Source organism: Dicentrarchus labrax, unplaced genomic scaffold (genome assembly GCF_905237075.1).
Source record: "Dicentrarchus labrax unplaced genomic scaffold, dlabrax2021, whole genome shotgun sequence".
Taxonomy (NCBI): Eukaryota; Metazoa; Chordata; class Actinopteri; family Moronidae; genus Dicentrarchus; species Dicentrarchus labrax.
Genome location: NW_026136706.1, coordinates 4,716,066 through 4,741,649, shown reverse-complemented (window position 1 = coordinate 4,741,649; position 25,584 = coordinate 4,716,066). Strand labels below are relative to the sequence as shown.

The following is a 25,584-nucleotide window of genomic DNA, read 5'->3' as shown; positions in this document are numbered from 1 at the left end:
AGATGAGTAGTTAAGCAAAAAATACAATTATAGAATACTACATACAATAATTGATTATAATAAAACATTAAAATGAAATTTAGCAAGAAGAAGCTCCTGACATATGATTGTGTCATCGGCTGTCCCTGCTCTCCTATTGGTCCATCGGCTCTCACAGTCTCTCCTCTCCCATTGGCCGAACGCACCTGTCAATCACCCGCTGTTTGTATAGTAGGCAGTGTGCGGTTCCTGTTGTGAGAGGTTCCGCCGCCGGTGAGTTATGACAACCTGTGCACACCACCACGGCGAGGAGTTACACAGAATGAAAATTAAAAACTACTAATATATCTTTTAAAAAAATAATAATAATAATAATAAAAACCCAAGACACGGAACCGAACCATGAAACTCGCCACTGTGGCCTTTTACGGGTTTGCTCTGGGGCTTCTGGCGGTCGGCCTGCGAGAGTTGCTGACTGGCTTCGAGGAGAACCGATGCAGTATGACCTATATGTTTGAATACCCGGAGTATCGGGTGAGTAGCCGGTATTATTGTTGTGTTTTTGCAGCTAGAAATGTGCGAGCTAACGTCCACCACCCGACAGGTAATGTCAGGTTCCTCCTCTCTGTACTGTGGTTGTCAGACTCACCTGGTTGGGGGCTTTTGGAGGTGTGCCCTATAGGTTGAGGATTACCTAGATTAGCCCCCCAAATTAGCCAGGTTATAAAACCGTAAATCAGATGCTGATCCTTGAATCCTCTCAGAAAGATTATCAGCAGATCAGCCTTTTGTTTGTTGCACAGAGGCTGGAAAATCAGCATGGGGCGTTTCCACACTTTCTTTTTTATTTTATTTATTTAACTGGGTTGGCATGCAAGTATGTGTCTCAGCTTTCCATTTATTCCCAATGTGTTCAGTTTAAATACTGTTTATGGACTCCAGTGTGCAGAGATATAAAGATACACTAGATGGTGGGAAGGTTGCAAAGGGTGGAGACTTGTGGGTACCCACAGAACCCATTTTTATTCAGATATCTTGAGGTCAGAGGTCAAGGGATCTCTTTGGAAAATGGCCAATGCCAGTTTTACCATCGCCCATATTTAGTCCAAATGTGGAGCGTTATTTATGTTCCTTTTACTGAGGGCAGGTGAGACAGAGATGCAGTAAATATGCAGAAATTGGAGCATTATTCTTCCCCAAAGGTCTGCCCAAGAATAAGAATCGCAGTCAGAAAATGACAAATTTAAATATCTAATAGGTGAAAAACAGAATTGCTTTACATTATAATGCTGCCACCTGAGGGACAAACATTAAAACACCAACTAATTCTTGATTTTCTGTTGTTGTTATTGCTTTTATAACTTAGTATTTGTTTGCTTTGGCAATAAAGCTAAAAATGTGAGCAATGTAGGACCTAATTTTCTTCCAATCGACTTATTATTTCTAATCAATATTACTGTACACTTATAAAACAATAATAATATACTTGTACAGTACATGTGTAACCGCCAAACATCTGGAGATACATTAAGGGTCAACTATACCAGATACCATTTAGCGTCTCATTACTTACCAATCTTTTATTGTGGATGTGGAGCTTGAATTCACGTGTAAACATTAGAAAAGATCTTGAAAAGCTGAATCTTCAAACAGATTTTATTAGACAGACATTGAACAGAACGAAGTGCAGATATTTATAATAGTCAGGTGAAGACAGTTCGCAATGTAGGTCGCCCTTCCTCTTGCTTTATGCTCACTAATATAATGTGTTCATCTGTCCAGAAGTGGAGCACAGCTGGGGGCAGTGCACTGTATGGGCTTATTGCAGACAGCTTTTTTGTGTTATGTTTTATGAGGGGGGAGATAAAGAAAGAGTCCTATACGTCTAACAAGATCTATTCTGCTTTGTTTGTGTGGTTAATGGACGTGGTCTCTTGTATCAGGGCTACAGAGCTTGTGATGAATGCAGGCAGATGAGAGAGTAAATATTTATATAATTATAAAAAGAGATCAGTGTGATAAATATTATGTGAAATTATTTTGGTTACTTTCTGCTCTTATATTGGATTTTATCAATATTAAGGCTGCAAATAAATCTAATTTCAGTGCTCTCTCAATCGATCGTTTGGGTTAAAACAGATAACAGTTTAAAAGTATATCCGTTTCACCCACCCCAAGTTGATATCTTCATAAACTATAACAATAATAATATAAAAATATTTCATTTACAACAATGAATAACCAGATAAAACACACATTTAAAGGGAGAGTCTGAAAACAGCAAAGTTTTGGCAATATGCTTGATTTATCGATTGTTTCAGATTAATTTTCTCCCATTCGACTGATCGTTTCTAATCAATATTACCCAGCCACAGATTGTACTAACCGCCTACAGGTAACAACCCATTTACCATCTAACCAGTTTACATGAAGGTGTCAGCTACAGACCTGTAGATATGTAGAATAATGGAGGTGTTGTCTGCAGTCTGTGTGTGTAGTCGCTTTTAGAGTACTTTATAGTGAGACTGTTGTGTGTTTTACAAGTGTGACAAAAGGTTAATGAACTGCCTGAGCCCGAATGTGACCGGCCGTTGTGTGTTGACAGCGCGTGGCTCTGCCTCGCCGTGTGGCCAGACTGTACCCAGCGTACGGGCTCTACCTCTACGGAGAGGGTCTGTACGCCCAGGAGACCCGAGCCCTCAAACTAACCGGTGCCCCTGTGCTCTTCCTGCCTGGAAATGCAGGCAGCTACAAACAAGGTAGGTGCACGACATTTAATGAAGGGTTAATAAACGACGGGGGGGAGAAAGCTGTGCGTTTTAAGCTTTGGACTACAGTTGCGTTCAGATGCATAAGCAGGAGGAGGTGCCTTTACTCCCAATAAGTGGATGTGCTGAGGTTGTTTTAAGGACATGAGCGTGGCTTCATGCTTTTTGGTGATTAGTCTCTACCTGAGCGGTGAGCAGACTGGATTGTCCTTCACAGATTTTGCACCGAAGCTTTCAGTGTTTTAAGACAGAATATGTTTCAGGGTTTTTTTTGTATGTGGTGCAGAAATAGAATTCACATGTAAACATTAGAAATGTTATTAATGTTTAAAAACTGGATTTAGCAACAGTTATCCAACATTTTCTCTTTTGTTTTGGGTTGTTTTTTTGTTGTGATAGGGTTCTTGTATCATTTTACGGATATATACACCCAGTGTTATACACTGCTACTGTCAACAAATCTCATGAAAAGACCAAAACCAACAACAGTGTTTTCTGTGTATGCCTCTTAGATATTTAATCTATATATAACCAAATCATAACCTTTTATATAGAGCAGGCCTAGACTGTACTTTAGAAGATTATTTATAGAGACCGAACAGCTCCCACCATGAGCAAGCACCTGGCAAGAAAGTTCCTTTTAAGAGACAGAAAGGAAGTTTTTCCTTGTCGCTATCTGTCTTAGAGCCACACTGTTGCACTTGGTAAGATGTTCCTTCATTACCATGAACACACACACACACACACACACACACACACACACACACACACACACACACACACACACACACACACACACACAGAGTAGTTTATTTTGAGTCAGTCCCATACAACATCCTGCTGCTGCTGTAAATACTCCCTAAAGCACCACATTTGTGTTAATCCACTGCTGAAAATAGTCCCCAACAAGTGTGCCGTATCCTCCTGTTTAAGTAACGTTTGCTAAAAACTACAGTGACCAGCTGTTTCTAAAAATGACTGAGCCTTTCTTAAAAATAAAACTTTATATTTCTGTGGGAGATATTTTCTGTGGGAGATATATGTCCTCATTAGGAACATATGCACTCGGGGCAGGAGTGTCCCAGGGAAGGAAAGTCAGAATGTATTAAAAGACATGTTGTTGGTTTTGGTCTTTTCATGAGTTTTGTTGACCATAATAAAAATATATACGAATGTACTAGTCTGTTATCTTCAATTTATACTTCTATTGGAGCTGGAATTGATTGTGTCTTGGGGAATGAAACCAGGAACCTTTTTAGTGACCTGATACTTTCTCTAACTAATAACCCAGTTATGTTCTCAGTGGTACAAATCCTTCCTGAGATCACGCTGGCTGCCTGTTCTTGCTATCAGTTGTGTGTAGGAGGAAAACACCCGCGCTTTTATTCATGTGAAAACAAACACATTCTGCAGTTACACTCTGGTGTTTGTGATGATGGTCCATCTTCTCTGGTTCCTTAACATTTCTTGTCCCACATTTAGACTCTTCACACTGCTGTATTTTTAACAACAGAAGATGTTTCATAAGCTTCCCAACTTCACAAGTTGCAGCAGCTTTAGGAAGTACTGGTGTTTAAATAAGATCTGGGCGTGCCTCAGGGTTCTTCCATACAGGAAAATGGTACAGTCTATGTAAATTTAATGAGCCCTTTTAAACCGTAAAAGGAGTTTTCTTTTTAGGTCAGGAAGAGCTGCCCTGAGGATCTGAAGGAGCTCGAGACGTGACGGCAAATAAATAATTCAAAATATATTAAAATAATTTGCAAAAGAGCTGTGAATAAATAATTATTGCAGCATGTCAGTTGGAAGAGTAGCTGAGCATAATGGTGGTGATTAGTTTAGCACTAACACTGACTGCACATGTGTATGATTTCTATGAAAATCTGACGCCATCTAATTTCTCCTGCTCGCCGTGAAGCTCGCTCGCTGGGCTCCGTGGCCTTGAGGAAGGCTGAAAACATGGAGGGAGGTCTCCACTTCAACGTGTTCACCGTGGACTTCAACGAGGAGCTTGTGGCCCTCTACGGCGGCAGTTTGCTGAGGCAGACTCACTTCCTGCATGAGAGCATTAAGGCCATCCTGAGACTCTACAAGGTCAGGCCTCAAATATCATCTACTCGTCAGACAGCGTTTCTTACTCTAGATGACGGATGTTGCTCGTGGAGTCGTATTTCAGTGTGGGTGGGGTGGGGGGATACATATCAAGCACATTTCATCACCCTCCACATTTAATTGAACCCTCTGACATGTTCATCTCACTGCAGTAAAGAAGTTGAATAAACTAAAATTCCCTACGTGCATTAAGGAGTGCAATTCAAATTCACAGTTAATAGTAAATATTCAAGTGTCTGTTGACCTGCAGGGGTTGCCAGTACATTACATAGGTTTAACCCGTAACATTTGCTTTATTATATTTTATTGCAGTGTGTATTGACACAGAACAGAGGTTAAATGAGAAAATATTACAAGAACAAGACATTACCCAACAAGACCCCCCCCAAAAAATCACAAAAACATTGCAAATACTAATAAAAATACAGGAAACATTATACTAATGATAAAAAAATAAGCAGTGAGCACACAAGTGTATGCATGCATTGCAAGATAAGGTGGAAGGTGAGAGAGGAAACGACAAAATAGACAAAAAACAAACAGATCAAAACAAAAGCCAAGCAAAAAAAAACACATTTGCAATTGCACACACAGCTACATAGGTGTCAGGATGAATGCCACTTAACAGCTTCTGACCGCAGTACAAGTTGTCTGGCAACCAGCTCTTGGATGTGAAGCTTTAAAGCAATATGAGACAACCAATAGAGCTCCAGTGAGGTCAAATAATGTTTACACACACTGCAGCTACATCAGTCACAGAAACCTGCAAAGTAATTTGATCCAGACCTCGAAGATCATGACAGCTGACCTTTTTAAGTTAAAGTTAAAATGAACAAATAGGAGACTCTAGAAATATATGTTTAATGTCCTACACCTACCTGTGGCCTTTCTGGTAGCCACTGAGTGAGTTCAGTCTGTTTTCTCTTTTCCTCCGTCTGCCAGCACCTGAAGACCCCCCCTCAGAGCGTGGTGCTCGTTGGGCACTCCATGGGAGGAGTGGTGGCCCGGGCGTTGTACACTTTGCCCCGCTTCAACACCAATCTGGTCAGCCTCATCATCACCCAGGCCTCCCCTCACCTGGCCCCAGTGCTGGCCCTGGACCCATACCTGCTGGGTAAGGAGAACTCTCTCTCTCTCTCTCTCTCTCTCTCTCTCTCTCTCTCTCTCTATGATACATTCACACTTTCATTCAGACCGAACACAGCAACTGCTGATTATACTGACTATTTGAATATGTTTAACTAGAGAGGCATTTGAAGTTTTTATATACCATTTTTAAAAAATAAAAGAATAAATAAATAAAAACAGTCCCCCCTCAGGAAACCTAAACTCAAGACTCAAATGCAGGCTGTGTTATTCCTAACGTCACAGTGACTTGTTTGTGTATAGCTTCCACCTCCGGGACCAGGGTCTAAATAAAGTCCAGAGAACGTTATTTTACCCCTTTTTAAAAAGTCCCTCGGGGGATGGTACAGGAGTGGGGCATTTCTGATGCTGCAAACCATTTTGTTTTTTGAGCCTACATGCATCATCATGGGGTTACGGAAGAAAGAGTAAATAGCTTTTTCAATAGGTCATTGGACTAATTGAAGAACCTTTTAGCTCCGTGTAAAGTTGTTCTTGGGACTAAAGGTTCCAGAAGTTATTACATGGAGCAGGCCTAAACCATAATACTTACAACATTATTTACAGAGACCCAACAGTTCCCACCATGAGCAATCACCTGGCGACAGTGGCAAAGAAAAAAAGTCCTTTTTAAGAGGCAGAAACCTGGAGCAGCTCTAGAGAAAGAGACATAAACAGAGAGCAGCAGCAATAACAACTGTAACAGTATCAACGGTTAATCTTTGCATTGGTTTTTACCTTCTTACCTCTTTACCCCCTGCTCTATGTAGATTTCTACTCTGCAGTGAGACAGAAGTGGGTGAACCAGGCGAACAAGCTCAGGAATGTCACCGTTCTGTCTGTCGGGGGTGGTTACCGTGACTACCAGGTCCGCTCCGGCCTGACGTCCCTACCTTGTCCTCCAGGAGACTCCAATAAGTTGTCACTGGTGGTAAGTATCATTTAATGAACTGGTTAAGTGGCACTTGACCCAGTCCAGCCCTCTTCCATGGCAGGACCTTTTCCAGGAACCCTGGAACGTTTTTAACCTCCATCCTGCTGCTGTAAAATGCCCTCCTATAAAAGATCCTGCTCCTGGGGTAGAATATAGTATTATATAGAGTGTATTTTGCCTTCATGGTGCTAAAAGTTCCTAAAGTATTGGGTGCTAAAGGGTTCTGCAGATTGTGTTTGATGCTGCACTGCTCTTTACATTTTTGTTTCAATGTCTTCTTGTTTTTGTCAAGGCTACTGCGGTTCCCAGGACATGGGTGTCCACCGACCATCTGTCCATCGTTTGGTAAAAACATGGCCTTATGCGTTGTTGAACTGCATTTATTCAGAACCGTATTTAAATATACGCAGATTATTAACGAGTGTTTGTGTTCCAGGTGCAAAGAGCTCGTTCTGGCTACTGTGAGGGCATTCTTCGACCTCATCAATCCTGAAACCAGACAGGTCAGAACAACAAACCACAGTTGTTTTTGAATTAATCTTTTCTGTGAAACATGCAGAAATATGGCGGGATGATGTCATAGAAAGATGTTATCGCCCCAGAGACTCGTGGGACTAGTTCATGAAATGATAAGCTTTCATTGCAAGCACGTGTCACCTGTTTCCAAGCTAACCAGTGTGTTCCTATTAGTTCACAGACAACCCAGAGAAGAAAATATCTGTACTAAACCATCACTTCATCAGACACCCTGTCAGGATGTTGGGAGACACTCAAGACACCTCCATCTCCATCTTAGGTAGGAGAGAAACACTTTATCATGCAGAGGCTGGAATAAACAGAGGAGATAGGCTTCATTAGTCTTCTCTTTAGAGCACCATCCTGTCCATGTACATTTAGACTGTCACTGAGCCATATGTTTACACTTGCTTCATATTATTTTGGAATTTTTATTCATTTAAGTCTTGAGTGATACTAATAAAGAATCACTGAATCAGTGTCTTGTTTTTCTTTTTGTTTTCCAGATTTTCCTGAAGCATGGAGTGAAGTTAACACACTGCGTCTGGTGTACAACACACCAAAGGTACCAGACTGTGTACTAATATAATAAACAAACTACTCATGTCCAGACTAGTTATTTGACCAATAATCTAAGAAAACAAAGCCCTGATACAGACAATGTTCCAGTTGCCTTCAGTGTTGCTCTCTGTCTACAGGAAGGACAGGTCAAATACTTCCAGTTCGCCCTGTCGAGTCGCAGGAAAGCTTACAGCCATTTCTACTGCCGGAGCAACAACCTGGTGAGTTTCCAGCACTGTGTTGTTGATGTTGTCATCCGTTGGGGATTTGAGATACAACCTGTTTCACTAGCCTGGGGTCAGACGTCTGAATCACCACCCACATCTTTGAATGAAATGGCAGCTCAGTCTTTGAGATTTACGTGCAAAAGCTGCCAGTTTATTAAAGCAAAAACACGAGTAATCTGTCCTCTTGTTAGTTCAAAAGAGAGCAGAAAAAAATTCAGATTTATTGTTGTTGTTCAACAGGAGATGACTAGCTGGGTGTACGGCTGCGTGCACAAGAACGGTTCTTCATGGTAAGAATATGATTATAACTCTTATACCTCCACCTCCTGCCAACTTCTATGTCTTTCTATTACTCTTCATTCATGCTCTTTGAACCTCCCAGTGTGCATGCAGTGGATCTCTCCATGGGAACTGAGCTTCTGCCACCATACAAGGTAATTATCCTCTTCTGAGAGGCCGTCCAGTCCAGTCTGAGCCGCTGCTGGTTGCTTATAACGGTCTGTTCTCCTCCTCAGGTCCTGATTCTGAGTCTCAGTGACTTGTCTTCAGTTACTCATGTGGTTGTTTCGGCCTCCAACCTCAACGGCAAACAGGTACCTGAAACAAAATGACAACCCACCTCTCTCTCTCTCTCTCTCTCTCTCTCTCTCTCTCTACTAACTTGCATGCTGATGTTATGCAGGTAATGTCTACTATTTACCATCTCACTTCACTATCAAAGTTAAGTGTGTTAGCGTCTCTTTTTAGCAAAGTACAGCTAAGGACGTCGAGCGCTGGGCGGTATGACCAACAATTGTGTCTGACTTGGCCTTTATATAGGTTTATAGTGACTTAATCTGCTGTCAGGAGTACAGAGAACATTTTAATGCCGTCCTGTGTGTGCAGAACCTAAACACCTTTTTAAGTCAAAACAGAACTTAAAAATAAAAGAATATGGAAAATATTTATATGTATAAAGTCTAAAATGTTCTATTGTAAGAAACAAATGTTACATCAGTTGATTCAGCTACCTGCAGGTAAGGATGTATATTTAGAAAATCATATCAAACAGGAAACTTAAACGGCTGCACCGCTTCAGAGAGAGTTGGAGAACCACTAAACTAGAAGAAAAGTAGTTAGGATACACTTTAGGATACTCTTTAAAAAGAGCTGCTTGTAGATTATAAAAGCCTGAGACAACCCAACAAAGAACAGCAACGACAAGGTTACCCTTGCTTTGAATTATCACTCATGTTAATTTATACAAATGACATTATAAAGTTTGTCTGGTCCACAGTTCACAGTGGAGTGTGAGTGGCAGAGACAAGAATCTCAGACTCTGTCTGTCCCGGTGCCGCATGTCCTGTCCTTAGGTGAGTTGTTTTACTGTTAATGCTGATTCTCTAAAACCTGGAGGAGGACTTTTCAGTAACTTTTGGTTTTCTAGGTTTGAGTGTCAGCGATGTTACGGTCAACTCCTCTGGACTTCTCCACACCATCAAGCTGCAGCACTTTCACCAGGTAGCTTTTATTACTTCATCAGGTTGCTTGTTAGACTCTCTGTTCCTGCTGTGTCACTAAAAATTTTAACACCTCTGTGTCTTTAGGTGTATCAGGCTTTCAGAATTAATGTTGCAAGCCAGTGTAAAGTACATAAAGGTAAGTTTGTCTTGTGATACACAGGCAAGCACATGTGCCTAGGTTAAATAATGTAGTAATGATCATTTTCTGTCTGTAGATAGACTTCCCAATGTGTACAGAATAAATGTGCCGTGGTTTCGAGAGGACTCTTTAACCACAGCCAGGTGAGTTGTGTCAGTGTCTGTCTCCGAGCTGTTTCTTTCTTTTTCTGTCAGATTTACATGTCATATTCACTGTTTGTGTCATGTGTCTGCCAGTGTGCCATCAGTCACTGAGATCTCAGGGATGCTCCACACAAGGCGTCCAGACAACACCTCAGGTGTCCTTCTTCAGCTCCACACTGCCCCCAACTGCCAATATAAGGTACTACTCCTCCTCTGTTGGAAAGAACTAGAGCCTTTGACTTCCTGTACATCCTGATGTTAATTCATCATTTTAATCATCAATACGGAGGTTAAATGTGTCAAGAAATAAATGATGTGTTCTGATTTCTTCTGATTTTTACCTCAGGTGTCAGTAAGGACTTCATTACCCAGGGTGCTGGGACAGGTACAACTTTATTGTCTTGTGTTTTTGGGCGAAATCCATTTTTAAAAGCTTGTAGTGACATCAGGAAAAAATATTAAGAATATTAAATGCCTTTTTCTTTTCTATTTGTTTTGTTTGAATGAAAACAGTCCTGAATATCTTCATACATGCATTGTATGCAGTGGCTCAAACAGGAGAAAGCCCTCAGGTCTGATCTGCTCTCTCTTACCTGACAGATACTGAGGTTCTGCGGTCCCATGGTTCCCGTGTACACAGCTGTAACCCTCCTCCTGGCCTGTGGGGGGCAGCTGTCCACCATCCTGAAGTCGGGGCGAGCTGCAGACATGAGCCAGGTGGTGGGCAAAGGCCTGCAGCCTCACAAAGTCAACCTTCCTGTTTATGTTCTGCACATCTTGCTTAGGTAGGCATCTGAACTCAAGGTCCACTTACTAGACTTTTTAGAGCTTTTAATTACATCTCACAGTCAGACCACCCACATGATTTATTTTCTTACTTATCCTCCTTTTCCTTCCTGCTGTCAGTTGTAGCTCGTTCCAAGAGGTCTGGTCCGTTCTCCGCCTCCCCCTTATGGATGCCCTCCCCTCATCCATGCCTGATTCGACATTTCGTGAGGGCGTGACACCAGTTGAAGAATGGCCCCTCCTCCTGTCCCCTCTGTTTTACATCTTCGGGGCAGCTGTTGCATACTGGGGCAGCACACTCCTCCGTCTCATTATGCGGCTGGTCTCGCTAATATTAGCTCCACTACACAGGTATGGCTGGACATTTAAACATCAGAGTATGTGATTTTAAACTGTGACTGAAAGGTCTTTAGACATTAGTCATTCAATATTACTTAACTGTAAGCCTCATTTAAATACCATTTTCTGACTGTTGTCTGTTTTGCACGCAGACCATCTGTCTCTAGAGACTGCGGCACCCTGCGACCGCGGACGCAGCTCCTCATTATTCTGTGTCTGACTGTTCTGGGCGGGACGTCCTGTGGGGCGCTGTCAATCTTCACCGCCTTCCTGCTCCACCTTTACAGAGTGAGTTCTGGGACATGTTAATACAAATGAAGCTGTTTCCAGTCATTTTACAGAGTAGCATTAATAGTTCAACCAGGTTAAATACTATATTGATCTGTTTATCCTCTTACATTACACATGTCTGTGTTTTTTGTTTGTTTTTTGCCATTTCATATTCAGGTACTGAGGCTACAGATGACAGAAAGATCTTTGAGTCACATGTTGAATCTGGTAAGATTTTTCGCCACCAGCATCAGATGGTTGGCTTGATGGTATTGTGGTTGAATGCAGAACCTTTTCCCGTATTACAATTAGATTCTTGTGAAATTCTACTAGTAATTAAAGTTTCCCATCATCTTTCCAGGCACCCCGGAAGCACAAAGAGGCTGAGAATGGCACAGCTGACCCCGAATCCTTCACCAAGTCTAAAGAATGTAATGGCGCCCCCTTGCTGTCTGAGTGTGCTCTGCAGGAGGTGAGGGATGACTTGCAGCTCCACCTCTGCCTATCGGCGCTCTTCACACTACCAGTGATGCTCATCGCACCCTCACTCATCCACTGGATCCGCAACCTGAGGTACAGCAATACAATGAGTGAGACCAAAGCCCCTGCATGGCTGTGTTTGTTAGAACGTATTCTAACTAGCTCCCCATATTTAAGAATGCTAATTAGTGCCATGTATCTGTGAAGAAAAGTGCTAATTGTTACATGTGTGAAAACAGAAAGGCAACTGTTTTACTTCATTAAGCAGTGACGGCATGACTTGGTAACGTCAGGAAATGTCTTTGTTTGAGCTACGTTGTGATCCTCTGCAGGTATTCCACCCAGTTGGATCCTGACCCCTGTTGGCCACACATTGTGCCTGTAATTATTGTGTACATGCTGCTCATCAACTGCAACACTTTAAAACTCAGCAACAGGTAAGAGCACGTCGCCACAAACGCACACGTTCTCCACCAGATGAATTATCCTGTCACAGTGGAGGCGAACTCCGCTTCAACCTTCTTCTTCTTCTTCTTCTTCATCTCTTTCAGTAAACTCCTGCCTCTGACATCCTTCCTCCCGCTCCCCTTGGCCGTCGCCATGGTGACCTTCTCTCCACTCCACCTCTACAGAGTCACCTACTTCCTGTTGGCGGCACTCATCCCCCTGGCCTCGTGTTGTCTGCTCTGACGGTATCTGTCTGGTTTCAGCCCACATCTCTACCATAACAAGCCTTTCTCTAAATTACAGCTTTACTCGCTGAAGCTGGTCGAGACCGATCGGTCCCGGGAAGACTTTCTCTCTCCAGCTGCCATGGAGCAGAGCCATAGACATACATAGCTTGGGGAACTGTCTGCTCAATGTTGGCGCCAAAAGCTCCACGGCAATTACACTATGCTTTAAAATGAGAGGATGTAATGGCCTTGGAACATTTGGTGCGAATATGGCTCCGAAGGATTGACCCCCGAAACCAAGTTTGCCTTACTCTGTATATCTATAGCTCTGCCTTCAAGGAGCAAGAACTCCACAACCAGTGAAGCTACTGATACTAGAGATTCACAACAGGGTGTTACTGTTAAAATGTGTTATTTTATGTTGTTGTTTCTAGTGTCGACAGTGGCATTGTTCACTGTGGTCACTACGCTGTAAACTCCTACACTGCCTACTGCTTAGCGATGACTTATACTACTGTGTGTTGTCTTTTACCTGTTAACTGTCAGCCACAAAACCAGTGGCAGCTTCATACATTCATTCCACAAGAAAAACACAAAGTAATCATGGTTACTTCCTCACTTTTTTTTGATACAGAACCGGTTCTAACCTGTCTCGCATTATTCAGAAGAAGAAGATTATGATGTGATCCATGTTCTTTAACATACAGTGATGTAGCCAAACAGTTTTACAGGTGTGGCCAGGTTGCGAGCAGTGTTCATGTTGGGGTAAATCTGTGTCTTGTTTAGTCTTCTTTCCTGCGTCAGCCGTGTGACAAACACTCTTGCATTCACCCACTTTGGCAAAAGTGACTGTTAAATGAGCAGCAGGCCGGGGGCTTACCCACAATAAGCGCCTAATAGTCGAGTGGCCAGAAGTGAAAGTTTTTAAATAATTTCCTACTTGAATTAAATGAGCCAAGAACTCGAAGAGAAAAGCAACAAGCAATTTCAGAATGGTACTTGTGTAAAAGCCTTGTGTCTCCACTTAAACTCATCGAAACTAGTCCAAGTTAGCGCTCCGTGTTTACCTTTTCTCACCATAAATTCAGGATGATGTGCATTTTCACAGCCCTGTTCCATCAGTACGATTACACGACTTTCTCTTTTTAACATAAATACTTTTCACACTCATCAGTTTTCCTTCTTTGTTGTTCTGTGTGAAACTACTGTCGGAGAAACTCAAAGCTTCCTGCACAGATGTTTCACATTAAAAGCCTTCCCAGTGTGTCCTTTTTTTCTAGAAAGCTATTAATGTGAAATACCAGTGCAGGAAGTGTTTAGTTTCACTGTCTGAAGCTTAACTTCTGCAAAGTAGAAGCAAATTTATTAGAGAATTAAAACTGTATTTCTGATTTAAACTTAGCAGTATATCTGGAACGTTTAGTCAATTCATGGATTATTTTATCGAAAGAAAACTAATTGCCAACTGTTTTGATAATCGATTAATCGTCATTTTTGACTGAAAAGTTGGTGTTTTGGACTGTTTGTTTGGCAAAAGAAGAAATTTTAATACCTCACTTTGGGAAATTTTGATCCTAATCCGAACATTTTTCACAATGTTTTTACATTTTGTAAACTAAAGGATTTATAGATTGATGGTGAAAATAATCAGCAGATTAACTGATGATGTGAATAATTATTAATTGAAGCCCTTATTATTACTGATGGATTTAATGCTGTTGAAATGCACATTATGCTGAACTTACCATGCGAGCACAGCGAACTGTCCCCTGTGGTGCTCTAGCTGTGTGGCGACGGTTCAGCAGCCACATTTTAAAAAAGCAGCGCTGTAAGAGGGTCCTTATGATCTGATCAAACCCTCCCAGCATCAGCAGCACTCCTGTAAATCTGTGATTTTCCCCGCCAGCTGTTGACTTGCCAAATAAAAAATGAGCAGCTTCTGAAGAGGGCCGAGCTCACGGAAACATTTTAAGCCACTGCTCATTCAGTCAACAGCCAGGAAAAAGTAGTGACCTTTCACACACCAACATGCAGCGGGCATCAGCTGCAGCTTTCTGCCTCTAATCTAATTATCTTTCTGATTTGGTGTGTCCTCACAGACACTCTGGAGTCTGGAGGTGTGAGAGTTTAATTAAGCTTCAGAGACTCTGTCAGTCTTCTGTCAGGGAGGTTTTTCTTTATGCTGCTTCGTGACTTAAAGGGTCTGTTAGCTGTTTGCAGTGTTCAGGTTTGATGGTTGGAAGATCTTTTGATTTATTATTATTTATAGGCCTTACGGTGTCTATTATTCCAGCATCATGAGCATACATGCGTACATTACATGTACATTTACCTTTGACTTTGTTGTTTTATTGTGTACAGCACTGAGTTACAGTGGATGTCATTAAGCTGATTAACAGAAAAAGACAATTTTATATCAAAGTAAAAACAAATATCTATAATTAATTCTAAATATAAAACTTAATATTTGCCTGACCTCCCATCAAGTCAAAATCAAATCAAATCAAAAAGTTGGATTTGTTTTTACATTAACGTGATCAGGGTTTTTTCTGTTGATCAGTATGATAAAATCTGAATGACCTCCACTGTGAATCAGTGTTTTAAATCAATGGCACATAAAAAAAAGTTGAAAGTGAGGCGAGTACATCACTGGCACCGCCGTAGTGTTTGATCCACTAACCTCGTTGTCAAAATCCCTCTCCAGTCTGTCTTAATGTGCCAGATTGGCAGCAACGCACGCATGTTGACTGGTTAAATACGATTACACCAAAAGTTAATGAGGTGGTTGTGAGATAAATATGCTAAACAGGCAAATTAGCACCTGGGGATTGGACAAATCATAAATATTCATTTATTTTTTTTATGTTATGGAGACAGTCAGAAGCTAAAGCTACAGACGAAGCCAGTCTCGTAGGTTCATGAGGACTAAAATCACTTGTGGTCGCTGGTATTTGGATTCAGAAGTTGTATCAAAACGTTCTTGGTGAAGCTTCGGGCTATCAAAGTTTATTAAAAAGCAAATTATTTACTTCTTCTAAGCCACGCATTTGTGTTCAGTGGAGGATTATGGGACGTCTGTGCAGCTGATGCATACAGTATGATTGGACATTCAAACAACAACTTCAAGCTCTTAGCAGGAAACGTATAATCCCTATATTGTAACTTTCTTTGTGCTGCTGCAGTATCGAGTTAACAAGAGAATCATCTTGTATTTAATGCTTTCTGTTTGTTAGAGCACAGTTAGTTACCCTAGCGGCAGATGTACAGGGGAAAGGAGCCCACCACCTTTTTGTCTTACTTTGTTTTGTTTTGATTTTAAATGCTTTTTTTTACGTCCTTTTACAAACTAAAACTCTTGTGACCATTTGAATGTTTTTTTTCTCTTAATATGAAAGAACACTTGGATCTCTTGTGGTTCCAGTTTTTAACCTTTTTTAGGAGCAATTTAAGAGACCAAGCTGGAGTTCTGTGTTTTTCTTACTGTCAACGAAAGCCAACAATGTGTTATTTCGTCTCGCTACTTTCTGACTTCCCGACCCCGCCGGTGGCACTCGGACACATTAGTTCCTGCTGAAGATGTACATCTTTAGAAACTGCTCGCAAATATTTGGTCCAGTAATTTCCTTAAACAGCTGGAAGCTGGAGTTTTTTAACAAATGTAACTCAAACAGGAAGAAATAGAGCTTTAGCTGGGGACTAATTTCATGTGGATTAATACACATTTTGGTGCTCTAGTGAGTATTTAGAGTAGCAACAGTGTGTCTCATTGATGTGTTTTTAGTAGTTTCTGCACACCGATGGGCGTGTTTCCATCAACCTATCAACAGTTTGAAGTACTTTATTAGAAAAGTTTGATAGAAATGACACACACACACACACACACACACACACACACACACACACACACACACACACACACACACACACACACACACACACTATACTTGTTTTTGGTCTGTTGACAGAAAGAGAAATATAGAACATGTACAGACTTTATCCTTTTAATGACATATGTTATAAGAAGAGGATGTAATATTTGATATGATGAAGGTTTTAGATGTAAATGGAAGGAACCAGATGGTCATTATGATTGTTGTGATGGAAACCGTTTGCTGTGTGGTGGTGTGTTTGAGCGTGCGGTGTTTGAGCGTGCGGTGTTGTTACGCCATGTGGGCCTAACATTTTGTTACTTTTTGACTTCAGTTTTTGTTGCCAATGACTTTTTCTTTAAGCTGTTTTTGTGTGTGTTTTAAAATTGTGTCTTGATGCTTTATCTTCCGTCCTCCTGCTGTTGCTCACACCCCCTCATGTCAGTGAAAGCAGCTGCTGTGCCTTTCTGAGCAGTTCATCTGTTTCCTAGCAGTTTAAAACCATTCAGTCCTCAGCAGCAGTGTCTTGACAAAAGGCCTACAGTGAATGTAAGTGTACGTCACTGGTTCCGTGTGACTGCGTTTACTCACTAAAATATTCCTTCAACACGGTAGTTTGACTTTAGATTCGAGTGACTTTATAATAACTAGAAACTAAAGATCATTAGGGACCAATCACTCTCGCCCCTCCAAAGCAAGCATACAATCATACGCCGACATACTCGACGAAGACGCCGCTGTTGTTCCCAATGTGAATGTACCTGCACTGAATGTCTCTGTGTGTTTGACTTTATACAGTCAGTGGTGGTGTAAGTGATCAGCTTTTCCGTGCACTTGTCTGTCTGGTGCCGTTTTTAGCGCTTTGAGATGCACGTCGTCTGCCTCGTCGTGAATTGGTGGCATACACTTCTTTGTGGAACACATTAGGAGGAGGTGAGAAGTTTTTCTATAAATATAAATGTGATTTATATCGGTGTTCACTGTGATTATGTCGTAGTTCCAGATTAACACGTGAGGGTTTTCTTTCCAAACTGGGAAATCCACACTTTAGTGGGGGTTGAAATGATGTTTTGGACCATTTAAAATGAGGTTTCATATGATGTTTTGTGTGTTTTGTCTAGAATTGAATAACTCCCATTGTGCATCTTAAATACTGCCATTTTAAAAACCGGTGAAACAGACTGTGGTCCTGTTGCTCTCTTGTGGTGCAGCGGTGAAAAATGTCTCCATCTATCATCTACAGTATTCATTTATCTTATATTTGGCCACATAGGAGCTTTACAAGTGAATATTCCTCCACTTTAACACTCTCTATATTAAAATGTGTGAAAAGATTTAGTTGAACAAAGGTGAATAATGTGAGGAAATCGACTAACTCGTAACTGAATAGCACCGTTATTAAGAAGAGCGGCCACTGAATCTAATTTCAGTCTACTTAAACTGACAGCTAAGTGATATATTTCAGCACCCTACAATTTCAGAAGCAAAAGGTTTTAGACTATCTGTGATCGGTCTGCCGCGGCGGCTTCGCTTTGTGTCGAACCCGACTTGGACAGTGAAGTGTTAAGTGACAGCTTTGCAGCATCCTGAATGTCATCGAGGGGATTCTCTTACAGTCGCTGATACCTCAGAGCTGGGATCTTGTTATTCAATCATCATGTCAGTAAAATGGACATTCACTCACACAAAAACACACAGAAACATCCAACCAGTCAGCGGTCGGTGTAGTGGTGGCTCTTTATTTATGCCCCCAGATGTTTTTTAGGAAGGATAAACACAGTGAGTTATAAGCCACTGATAAATAACACTACTCTTGCATGTTTAGCTCACCCTGAAATGGCCCAGTAGTGTTTGCACATTATCAGTTAACTTCTGCTGCTTGACTTCAGGGAGAAATGATCACTATGAAATTAACATTAGCCACAGAATAGGTGCAGATTTTGCAATAAGTACTGGCCCACAGACTACAGGGTGAGACAGCTATTCAACAATTCTGCATTTTGAGTCAAGTATTTATTTTTCCTTACTATATCCACTCATGTAAATCAAACTGTCTCCACCATCAAACATTCAACACACTGCTGAATGCATCAGAGGGGATTTAGAAGCGGGTATACCTGCGTACGCCCTGCACTACACCACTGCTACCAATAAATAAACCCACAATTCATCACAAAGAGATTTATTTTATCAGCTTACTTATCTTGTGTGCCGATCTGTGTAACAATCAAATCAAAGCACACTAAGAAAACTCAGTCGTCCACTCCACTCGCTCCGATTGATCACTGCAAACGTGGCGAACACTGTGCAGCTGCCAGAAACCTTCAGCAGCCGTGAAAACAAAGAACGGGCTCTTAGTTCAACCTACTGAAAAAGAATTCAGTCAAACCAAATCACAGTTGCAATGTTTTGTGCAGCGTGATGAGCTTCTGCTCCTTATTTAGGAAGTTTGTTCCAGGTTAGATGTTTCTTGCATTGAGGTAAATTGTAGTACAATACCACAGTTTGACACATCCTTCGCAGAAATGACTCATTATGACAACCGACTTAAACCTCTATGAAACTATAAAATTCAGTACTGAAGCTGTTGTTCATCGTTATCACAACCTGAGCGTCACTAATGTCTCACATTTGTTTTCATTTCCTTCCCAAATAATGAAAAAGGTTAATAAAGAATGATCTTTTTCCAGTGTGTATCTGGCAATATGGAAGTAAAACTCATTAAATGTTAAAACTGTCTATAAGTGCTTTAAAGTCTGGTAACCTTTTTATCAGTTTCTTTTATTCTGCTTCTGCCTAGAGTGACTTTAAAACCTGTAACCTCCTGCTAGCTGGTCCTTGTTGTGCAGAACTAGTTAGTCCTCTGACCTTTGCTAAGATACTGTACCGGAAAGAAAGGAAGAAAATAATACCTTGTCTGAGGCATACTTTCCTTTTTATTTATATTTTCTGGTGAGGCTCTAGTGTGGATGAGTATTTTCTCCTCAGGTTTAAGTGTTATTGTGTCAAAATGGATTGCTTTGATGTTTTTATATTTCTCACATTTTTATCTGATGTCATTGTAAATGGGCAAAATGTGCAATTTTTGGCACCATTGTTGTTGCAATAAAACCAAGAAAAATAACCGTGGTTGTTGTTGTTTTATTATTGTTATTATTGACATGTTGTGAGTGTGAAATTCATGTTTTGAAGGCGGGGCCCCCACACAGATGTTTTTACTTATTCTGGCTCATTAGACCTTTGCTCAGGTCAAAGGTTGGTCATGATAAAGGTGGAAGTTGTCCCGCCCTCTCAGGAGCGTGAGGGAGGTGTCAATCAATCACTGTACACAGTCCAGAGAAAATGTCTGATTAGTAAGGATACACGATATCTATCGGGGGCCTATAAATTATCTGTCGAGCTGGTGGGGGTTTGAGCACAAGTACTTCAGTTCCAGATGGATTAAACTTATTTCACCTCATCAGTCCAGTTGCTGAATCTTCACTCATATTAGATGTAAATGGCCTAATTTAAAAGTTTGTTCCAACTTCTGCGAGGAAATGGCTCAACTGCACTGCCGGTGTAATGGTTTAAAGAGTGACCGTGTTAACTGGTGACTTTTGGCCAAATGAGTCTCTGGTTACTCACAGTGAGGGCCAACACAAACTGAGCTCTTGAATTAAATATTCAATATTCGTCTGGAGGAATTTGACCTTTTATATACTTTTTTTTTTTCAGTTTGTTTCCCACATTGTAAGAACATTACGAGATAACGTATGTAAATGTTTAGCGTAGATATTAAACACATGAGCATGTATTTAAAATGTATTAAAGCCTCTTGAAGGCTGCATGTACTGTTCGTGTTTTCAACATTTGCCGTTACTACAAGCAACCGTTCTGCCTAAAGCCACCAGTCATAAACTTCATATAATGTAAATATACTTATTATATTTCTTACTGGGTTATTGACTCCTGATAGAAAATACTATATTTCCTCCCAGCAGCAGGGAGTGATAATACCTGTATGAGGGGCCTGAGGAGGGAGGACTGAGGGTGCTGTAGTTTGACCCTTTTGCTGATAAATTATTGGTCAATTATAATTTATTTTAAACTTTAATGCAAAACATTTGATACACTTTAATTATTAATTAGGCACAATAACCCAAGGGTGTTTACCACAGCTGTTTTAGTGCTTTACCGTTAATTTTGTCCTCCTTTAATAACATAAAGATGGACTACAGAACAGCCCAATGCTTTGTATCGTGTCGAGAACAGATTTGTTTAAGCTGCTTTATTGAATGAACATCCAGAAAGCTTGTGAAGTCTTTTAAACAAGTATGAATTTATTCAGGCACAATCACCAAAAAACAGTCTGTTTTGGGTGTATGAATTATTTATGAAGTAATTGTTGTTATTTCATTATGGCTCTCAGGATGCATTAAGTACTAGCACTGCATCAGATGATTTAAAATGATTGCTTTTATATCGCTGTAATATAAAAACATTCTATGTAGCTGCTTCCAGGACAGCAGCTCAAGATAACTGCACTGTCCTCTGAGAGAGCTAAAAGTGACCAGTTACTGGTGAAACTGGAACATTTAGTAGGCTATGGGAGCCCGCCTGTTTTTCCAGGCTTCCCACTCTGCTTAAGAAATCATTTTCCAGGACATTTTCCAGGACATTTTCCACTTTCATAGCACGCTTGGCTGTTCTCACCTCAGCTGATTTTTCCGCTTTCCGAATAGACCTTTTTCACAGCAGCCATTTTGACATCTGGCATATCAATGATACTAATAAAGGCTCTGTTCCATTTAGTGCAGCAGAGCCTCTCCAGTGAGCCAACATCCCCTAGAAACAACATACCCTACTGTTTCATGTCAAAACGGCTGCTGTGAAAAAGGTCTACTGACTGCAGCTTTTCCTCTGATGTGACATTAATTTGGCCACAGCACAGGATAACGTACAATTAAAAGTTTCCAGGACAACACAGGTTATCTCCAGGTCATTTTAAACAATTTCCAGGTGTTTCCATGACTGGAAAACTAGTCCCTAAGTTTCCAGGTTTTCCAGGATGTGTGGGATCCCAAACAAAGGAATGACATCATTGTTGTTATTTTGTTTGGCTGTCCCCTCAGAGGTCACTAGAGGCCAGTTTAGATAGATTGTGACTAGATGACTATTAACCTCATAGGATTTAAACTATATTGAGATTAGATAACATCATTGTAGCTACAGACCCTCCACACTGCATCAGCTACACTGTCAAGCAGCACTTCATGCTGTTTATAATCACCATTTGTAGATGGATGTCCTCTCGCTGCACCTCTGCTGAGCGGCCACCAGGGGGCAGCGTTTCCCTGCCGACCCCGGCCTGTCAGCAGTGTGTCAGCCCGGCTGGATGAATGGATCTGTACACTTTCCTCATGTTCGCTTTAATGTGCTTATGCAGAATCAGATGCGCCGCTTCACTGTGGTGGGAAATGCTGAATGGGATTCCCCGGAGTCTAAATATGGAGCAACTGGCACAAGACTGAAAGGCCATAACTGAAAACTACTCTCGTCAATGTGTCTGCAGGTAAATATCAGTCACATGTTACCTGAGGGGGGAAATGTATCCGGATCATTGTGAGTAAAAGCAATAACACAACCTAAAGACACTGTAAATATCACATTCATATGTATATGAGGCTGTATTATTGGGTTATTATAATTGATGTATCAATGCATTAGAAATATTTGAATGTTGTAGTTCAGTTGTTCCCAACCTGGGGGTCGGGACCCCCACCAGGGGATGCCAAAGCTTTATGGGGGGGTTGCGAGACCTTCTTGATTTTAAGGTTTAAAAATATACACAGTAGGCCTGTAGCTCAGCAGCTGGTTCACATCTGGGAGGAAAAGTGAATGTTAAATAAAGTAAATTATCTAATAGAACAATGGTCAAGCGGCCCTTTAAGTGTTTATGAGTGTTAAAAATAAGTAAAATGCATAATACAGACAGAGAATTGTATAGAAAAGTTCCCTAAATAGGAAATAATCTGCTCAAAATTCATCCATATCACTCGTTTTACACAAACTTCACTGTTTGGGTTCATTGTACAGTTTTGAATATAAAATGAAATATCCATAAAATATGTAACATAGGTCGTCAGCTTAATAAATGATAGCCCCTCTTCTATTATTTATCCCTTTTTGATTTGGAAATGGAGCTATTTTTAACTTTATGATCTTCCAGCTGTTAAATCTCTAACAGTGAAACATACTGAACCAATGTTAAAGTATAAAGCTGCACAGGGCTTCTACAGGTTGACTCTCTCTCTCTCTCTCTCTCTCTCTCTCTCTCTCTCTCTCTCTCTCTAGTCACCGCCCACTCTGATTTCCCACATTAATATGCAGTGTGTGTGTGTGTGTGTGTGTGTGTGTGTGTGTGTGTGTGTGTGTGTGTGTGTGTGTGTTATCAACAGCAAAAAACTACATCTCAGCCACTACACTCCTCCGAATAAATCCCTCCGCGCCCCCCCCCAGCAAGGAGACTCTCTCCACTGCAAATAAGCAAACATTACGCCATCCTCGGGTAGTCTAAGTCTCTTCTTCCCTTCTCTCCCCCCGGACTGACAGCGGTTGCATGCTCTGCCCAGTCACACTGTGTGCATCTGCCGGGACTGGTGGGAGGACGTCGGCACTGACTGCAGCGCATTGCGATGCAGAGAGGGAGAAGGATGCGATGTCTGTGTGAGCTGCACGCCTGAAGCCCGCAGCAGCAGCAGGAGCAGCCTCCTGTGCGGGCACAGTGCGGGGGACAGTGCGGGGGACAGTGCGGGGAGGTGCTGCTGGAGTTTCTGCGCACACTTCTGGCGGCTGCTACCGAAGAGGGCCGAGGTGTCTCTGCAGCGCCGCAGCTTTACAGAGGGATACCGTCTTGATACGTGACTCCGAGCCCAAATATGCCCTGGCTCGGGATCTGAGAGGGAGGGGGTGGCAGGGGTGGGGGGTTGGGGGAGGGGGGGCCCTAGCGCGGCACCCCGCCCGTCTCTCCTCATTTGGACTGCAGGGATAACGACCTGAACCGTGATATCCCCGCGCAGAGAGCTCCGAGCAGGTGTTGGTGGCAGCGCTGTCCCAAAAAACCCCCCGCACCTCTGCGCCAAAGGTAAGCTGAGCGCGCCGCCGGGGAGCGGAGGGACCGTGTAGGTGTTCATGGCTTCCAGCAGTGATGCTGTTAATGATGATGATGATGATGATGCTGAAAGCAGCTGAATGTGTCATTAAACAACCGCAGCGTCGCCGTTTGCGTATCGGGTTCTGCGCTGTGTTGTGGTGTGTGTTTTTTGCACTGAAAGGGGGGGTTGGGGTTGGGAGGGGGGGTAACTGATCGATTCTGCGCTCATGCATGCGTCTTGTGAAAGAGATGCATAAAAATAAAATGACGTAGGGAATTCCCACAGTAATCCAATAGCGAGCTGTGACACCTGCACATTCCGCCAGTGCGGTCCTATATATGGCCTGTGCTCGGTCATGTGCGCAGAGCGGCCGTGCGCGGCCTCGGCTGCGCGCAGATTGACTTAAAATGATTAAAGTTGGAGACAAACTGTTATGTAACGGGATTTTTGCTGACGTGATTGTGCCGTGGGGGGGGGTTACCTTCACGTCTCTTCTGCTGGGAGATGTTGAGATTGCCCCGTAAGTGCAGAACGGGAGCTGTGTTTACGTTCATATTAATCTATAATAACATAATGCTGTGGTCAGAATCGTGCCCTAAAGCAATCATACGGTGGCCCTGCAGTGTCTGTGCTAAATACCCCTCTGAGATCTTCTCTACTTTTTGCCTCTCTTGCAAAAGTGCAAACATGCACAGCTTTCTCAAAAATGTGATACATTAAGCAAATTCTGTTATCTGAGACGAAGTGGAACAAGCAGAAATACAGTTTTGTTGGATTTTTTTGTCCCTGCGGATCATCACAAAACAACAGATTTCCTCACTTGACAGAATTTGACAAGGGGTGGGGGGGGCAACCTGTGACGGTCTGGTTCGGACAGCTGCCCAGACTGTGCACAGAACCGATAATGTTAAGCGTGTCTGATAACTGAAGAAGAGAAGTTTGTGAAGAAATAGAGGCCGAAAGTCCCAAACACCCTCCCGTACACAGGGTGTATAATTAATCACTACACTCCTAAATTAAAAGATCATTTCCTCTATAAAACTGACACAGTTTACGCTCTCTAACAACAACAACAGCCTGTTCCCCTAAACATATCACACTGAAGTAATCAAAGTGGAAGATTAAAGCAGTGTGAGGGGTCACTATGAGAATCCATCACAAGCTCTCCTAACCTGAAGACCAGCTGTCCTCTATTGACTTCAGACGAAGAGACGTTTGAAGCGTGCTGAGGAATGAGGAACGGTTCGTACCCGGGCAGGAGTGTCCTTTGAGAGGTGTTTGTTGAAGCCCCTACAGACTGCTTCACCCACACCGGTGTTCTCACACATGTTACCTGGTGAGACCTCTTCTTGAGGATCTGATGTGTGGGTGTGAACTCTCCTGCTGGTTCATTACACCTGTTAGAGCAGCACTACTTGCTTATGGGAACTCTTATTTCACTAACAGAGACCAATGAGGATTTGGAATTATGGTTTATTGAATGTAATGGATATCGAGGGATGGAGGATGAGGGCTGTAGGGTTACGGTTGGGGGTCGAGGGGTACGCTTAGAGCCCCGGTGTTTGAATAAGAGAGAGAGAAGAGGAGACGAAAGAGGGATGTGGAGGGATAAGGTGTGCTTAAGTGTTGAAATGCGATGAGTTTGAGGCGTGGTCTTTGTCGTTGAGCCTAGTTATAAAACCTCATTTGGAGTTTGGCGACATCGTGCAACGTCCAGCAGAGACCCACCCTGTACCTTGTACCTGACTTAGTCCCACCAGCGGGGGCCTTTAAATAGAGCCTCTTCCACTGCAGACATTTTGACTCATCGTAGCAGGAAAAGCATATTAACAACATTAACGATGGCTCCGTTCTGTGCACGTAAACCATGACAGTGTGACAGTGAGCCAGCGTGAGTTATAGCAGGACCCCGAACTGAGGCAGCTAAATGCAATTCAGACATCATTCGTTTTCTTTATGCTTTTCCCACTGTGACATAACGAAATGTCTTCTGAGGGAATAGGTCTGAATTTGACATATATTTG

General features: G+C 42.0%; 2 protein-coding genes across 5 annotated transcripts in view; both read left to right on the top strand.

Moving 5' to 3' along the window:
• Window positions 1-213: 213 nt before the first annotated feature.
• On the top strand, window positions 214-19,548 carry pgap1 (post-GPI attachment to proteins inositol deacylase 1). Its single transcript, XM_051404027.1, has 26 exons — window positions 214-513; window positions 2,585-2,738; window positions 4,666-4,841; window positions 5,802-5,973; window positions 6,755-6,915; window positions 7,211-7,263; window positions 7,355-7,421; window positions 7,609-7,714; window positions 7,941-7,999; window positions 8,133-8,216; window positions 8,463-8,512; window positions 8,605-8,656; window positions 8,738-8,815; window positions 9,499-9,574; window positions 9,649-9,722; window positions 9,809-9,860; window positions 9,940-10,006; window positions 10,100-10,205; window positions 10,353-10,391; window positions 10,607-10,791; window positions 10,913-11,143; window positions 11,284-11,419; window positions 11,579-11,629; window positions 11,763-11,974; window positions 12,214-12,318; window positions 12,433-19,548. Exons 1-26 carry the CDS (start codon window positions 382-384, stop codon window positions 12,569-12,571), a joined length of 2,817 nt encoding a protein of 938 aa, XP_051259987.1. The 5' UTR covers window positions 214-381; the 3' UTR covers window positions 12,572-19,548.
• A 3,855-nt stretch (window positions 19,549-23,403) lies between these two features.
• Window positions 23,404-25,584, top strand: part of hecw2a (HECT, C2 and WW domain containing E3 ubiquitin protein ligase 2a) — a 39,725-nt gene continuing 37,544 nt past the window's right edge. For all 4 annotated transcript variants that reach the window (XM_051404020.1, XM_051404018.1, XM_051404019.1 and 1 more), the window contains exon 1: window positions 23,404-23,550. The gene's annotated coding sequence lies outside the window, so the exon portion shown is untranslated. The remainder of the gene's footprint in view (window positions 23,551-25,584) is intronic.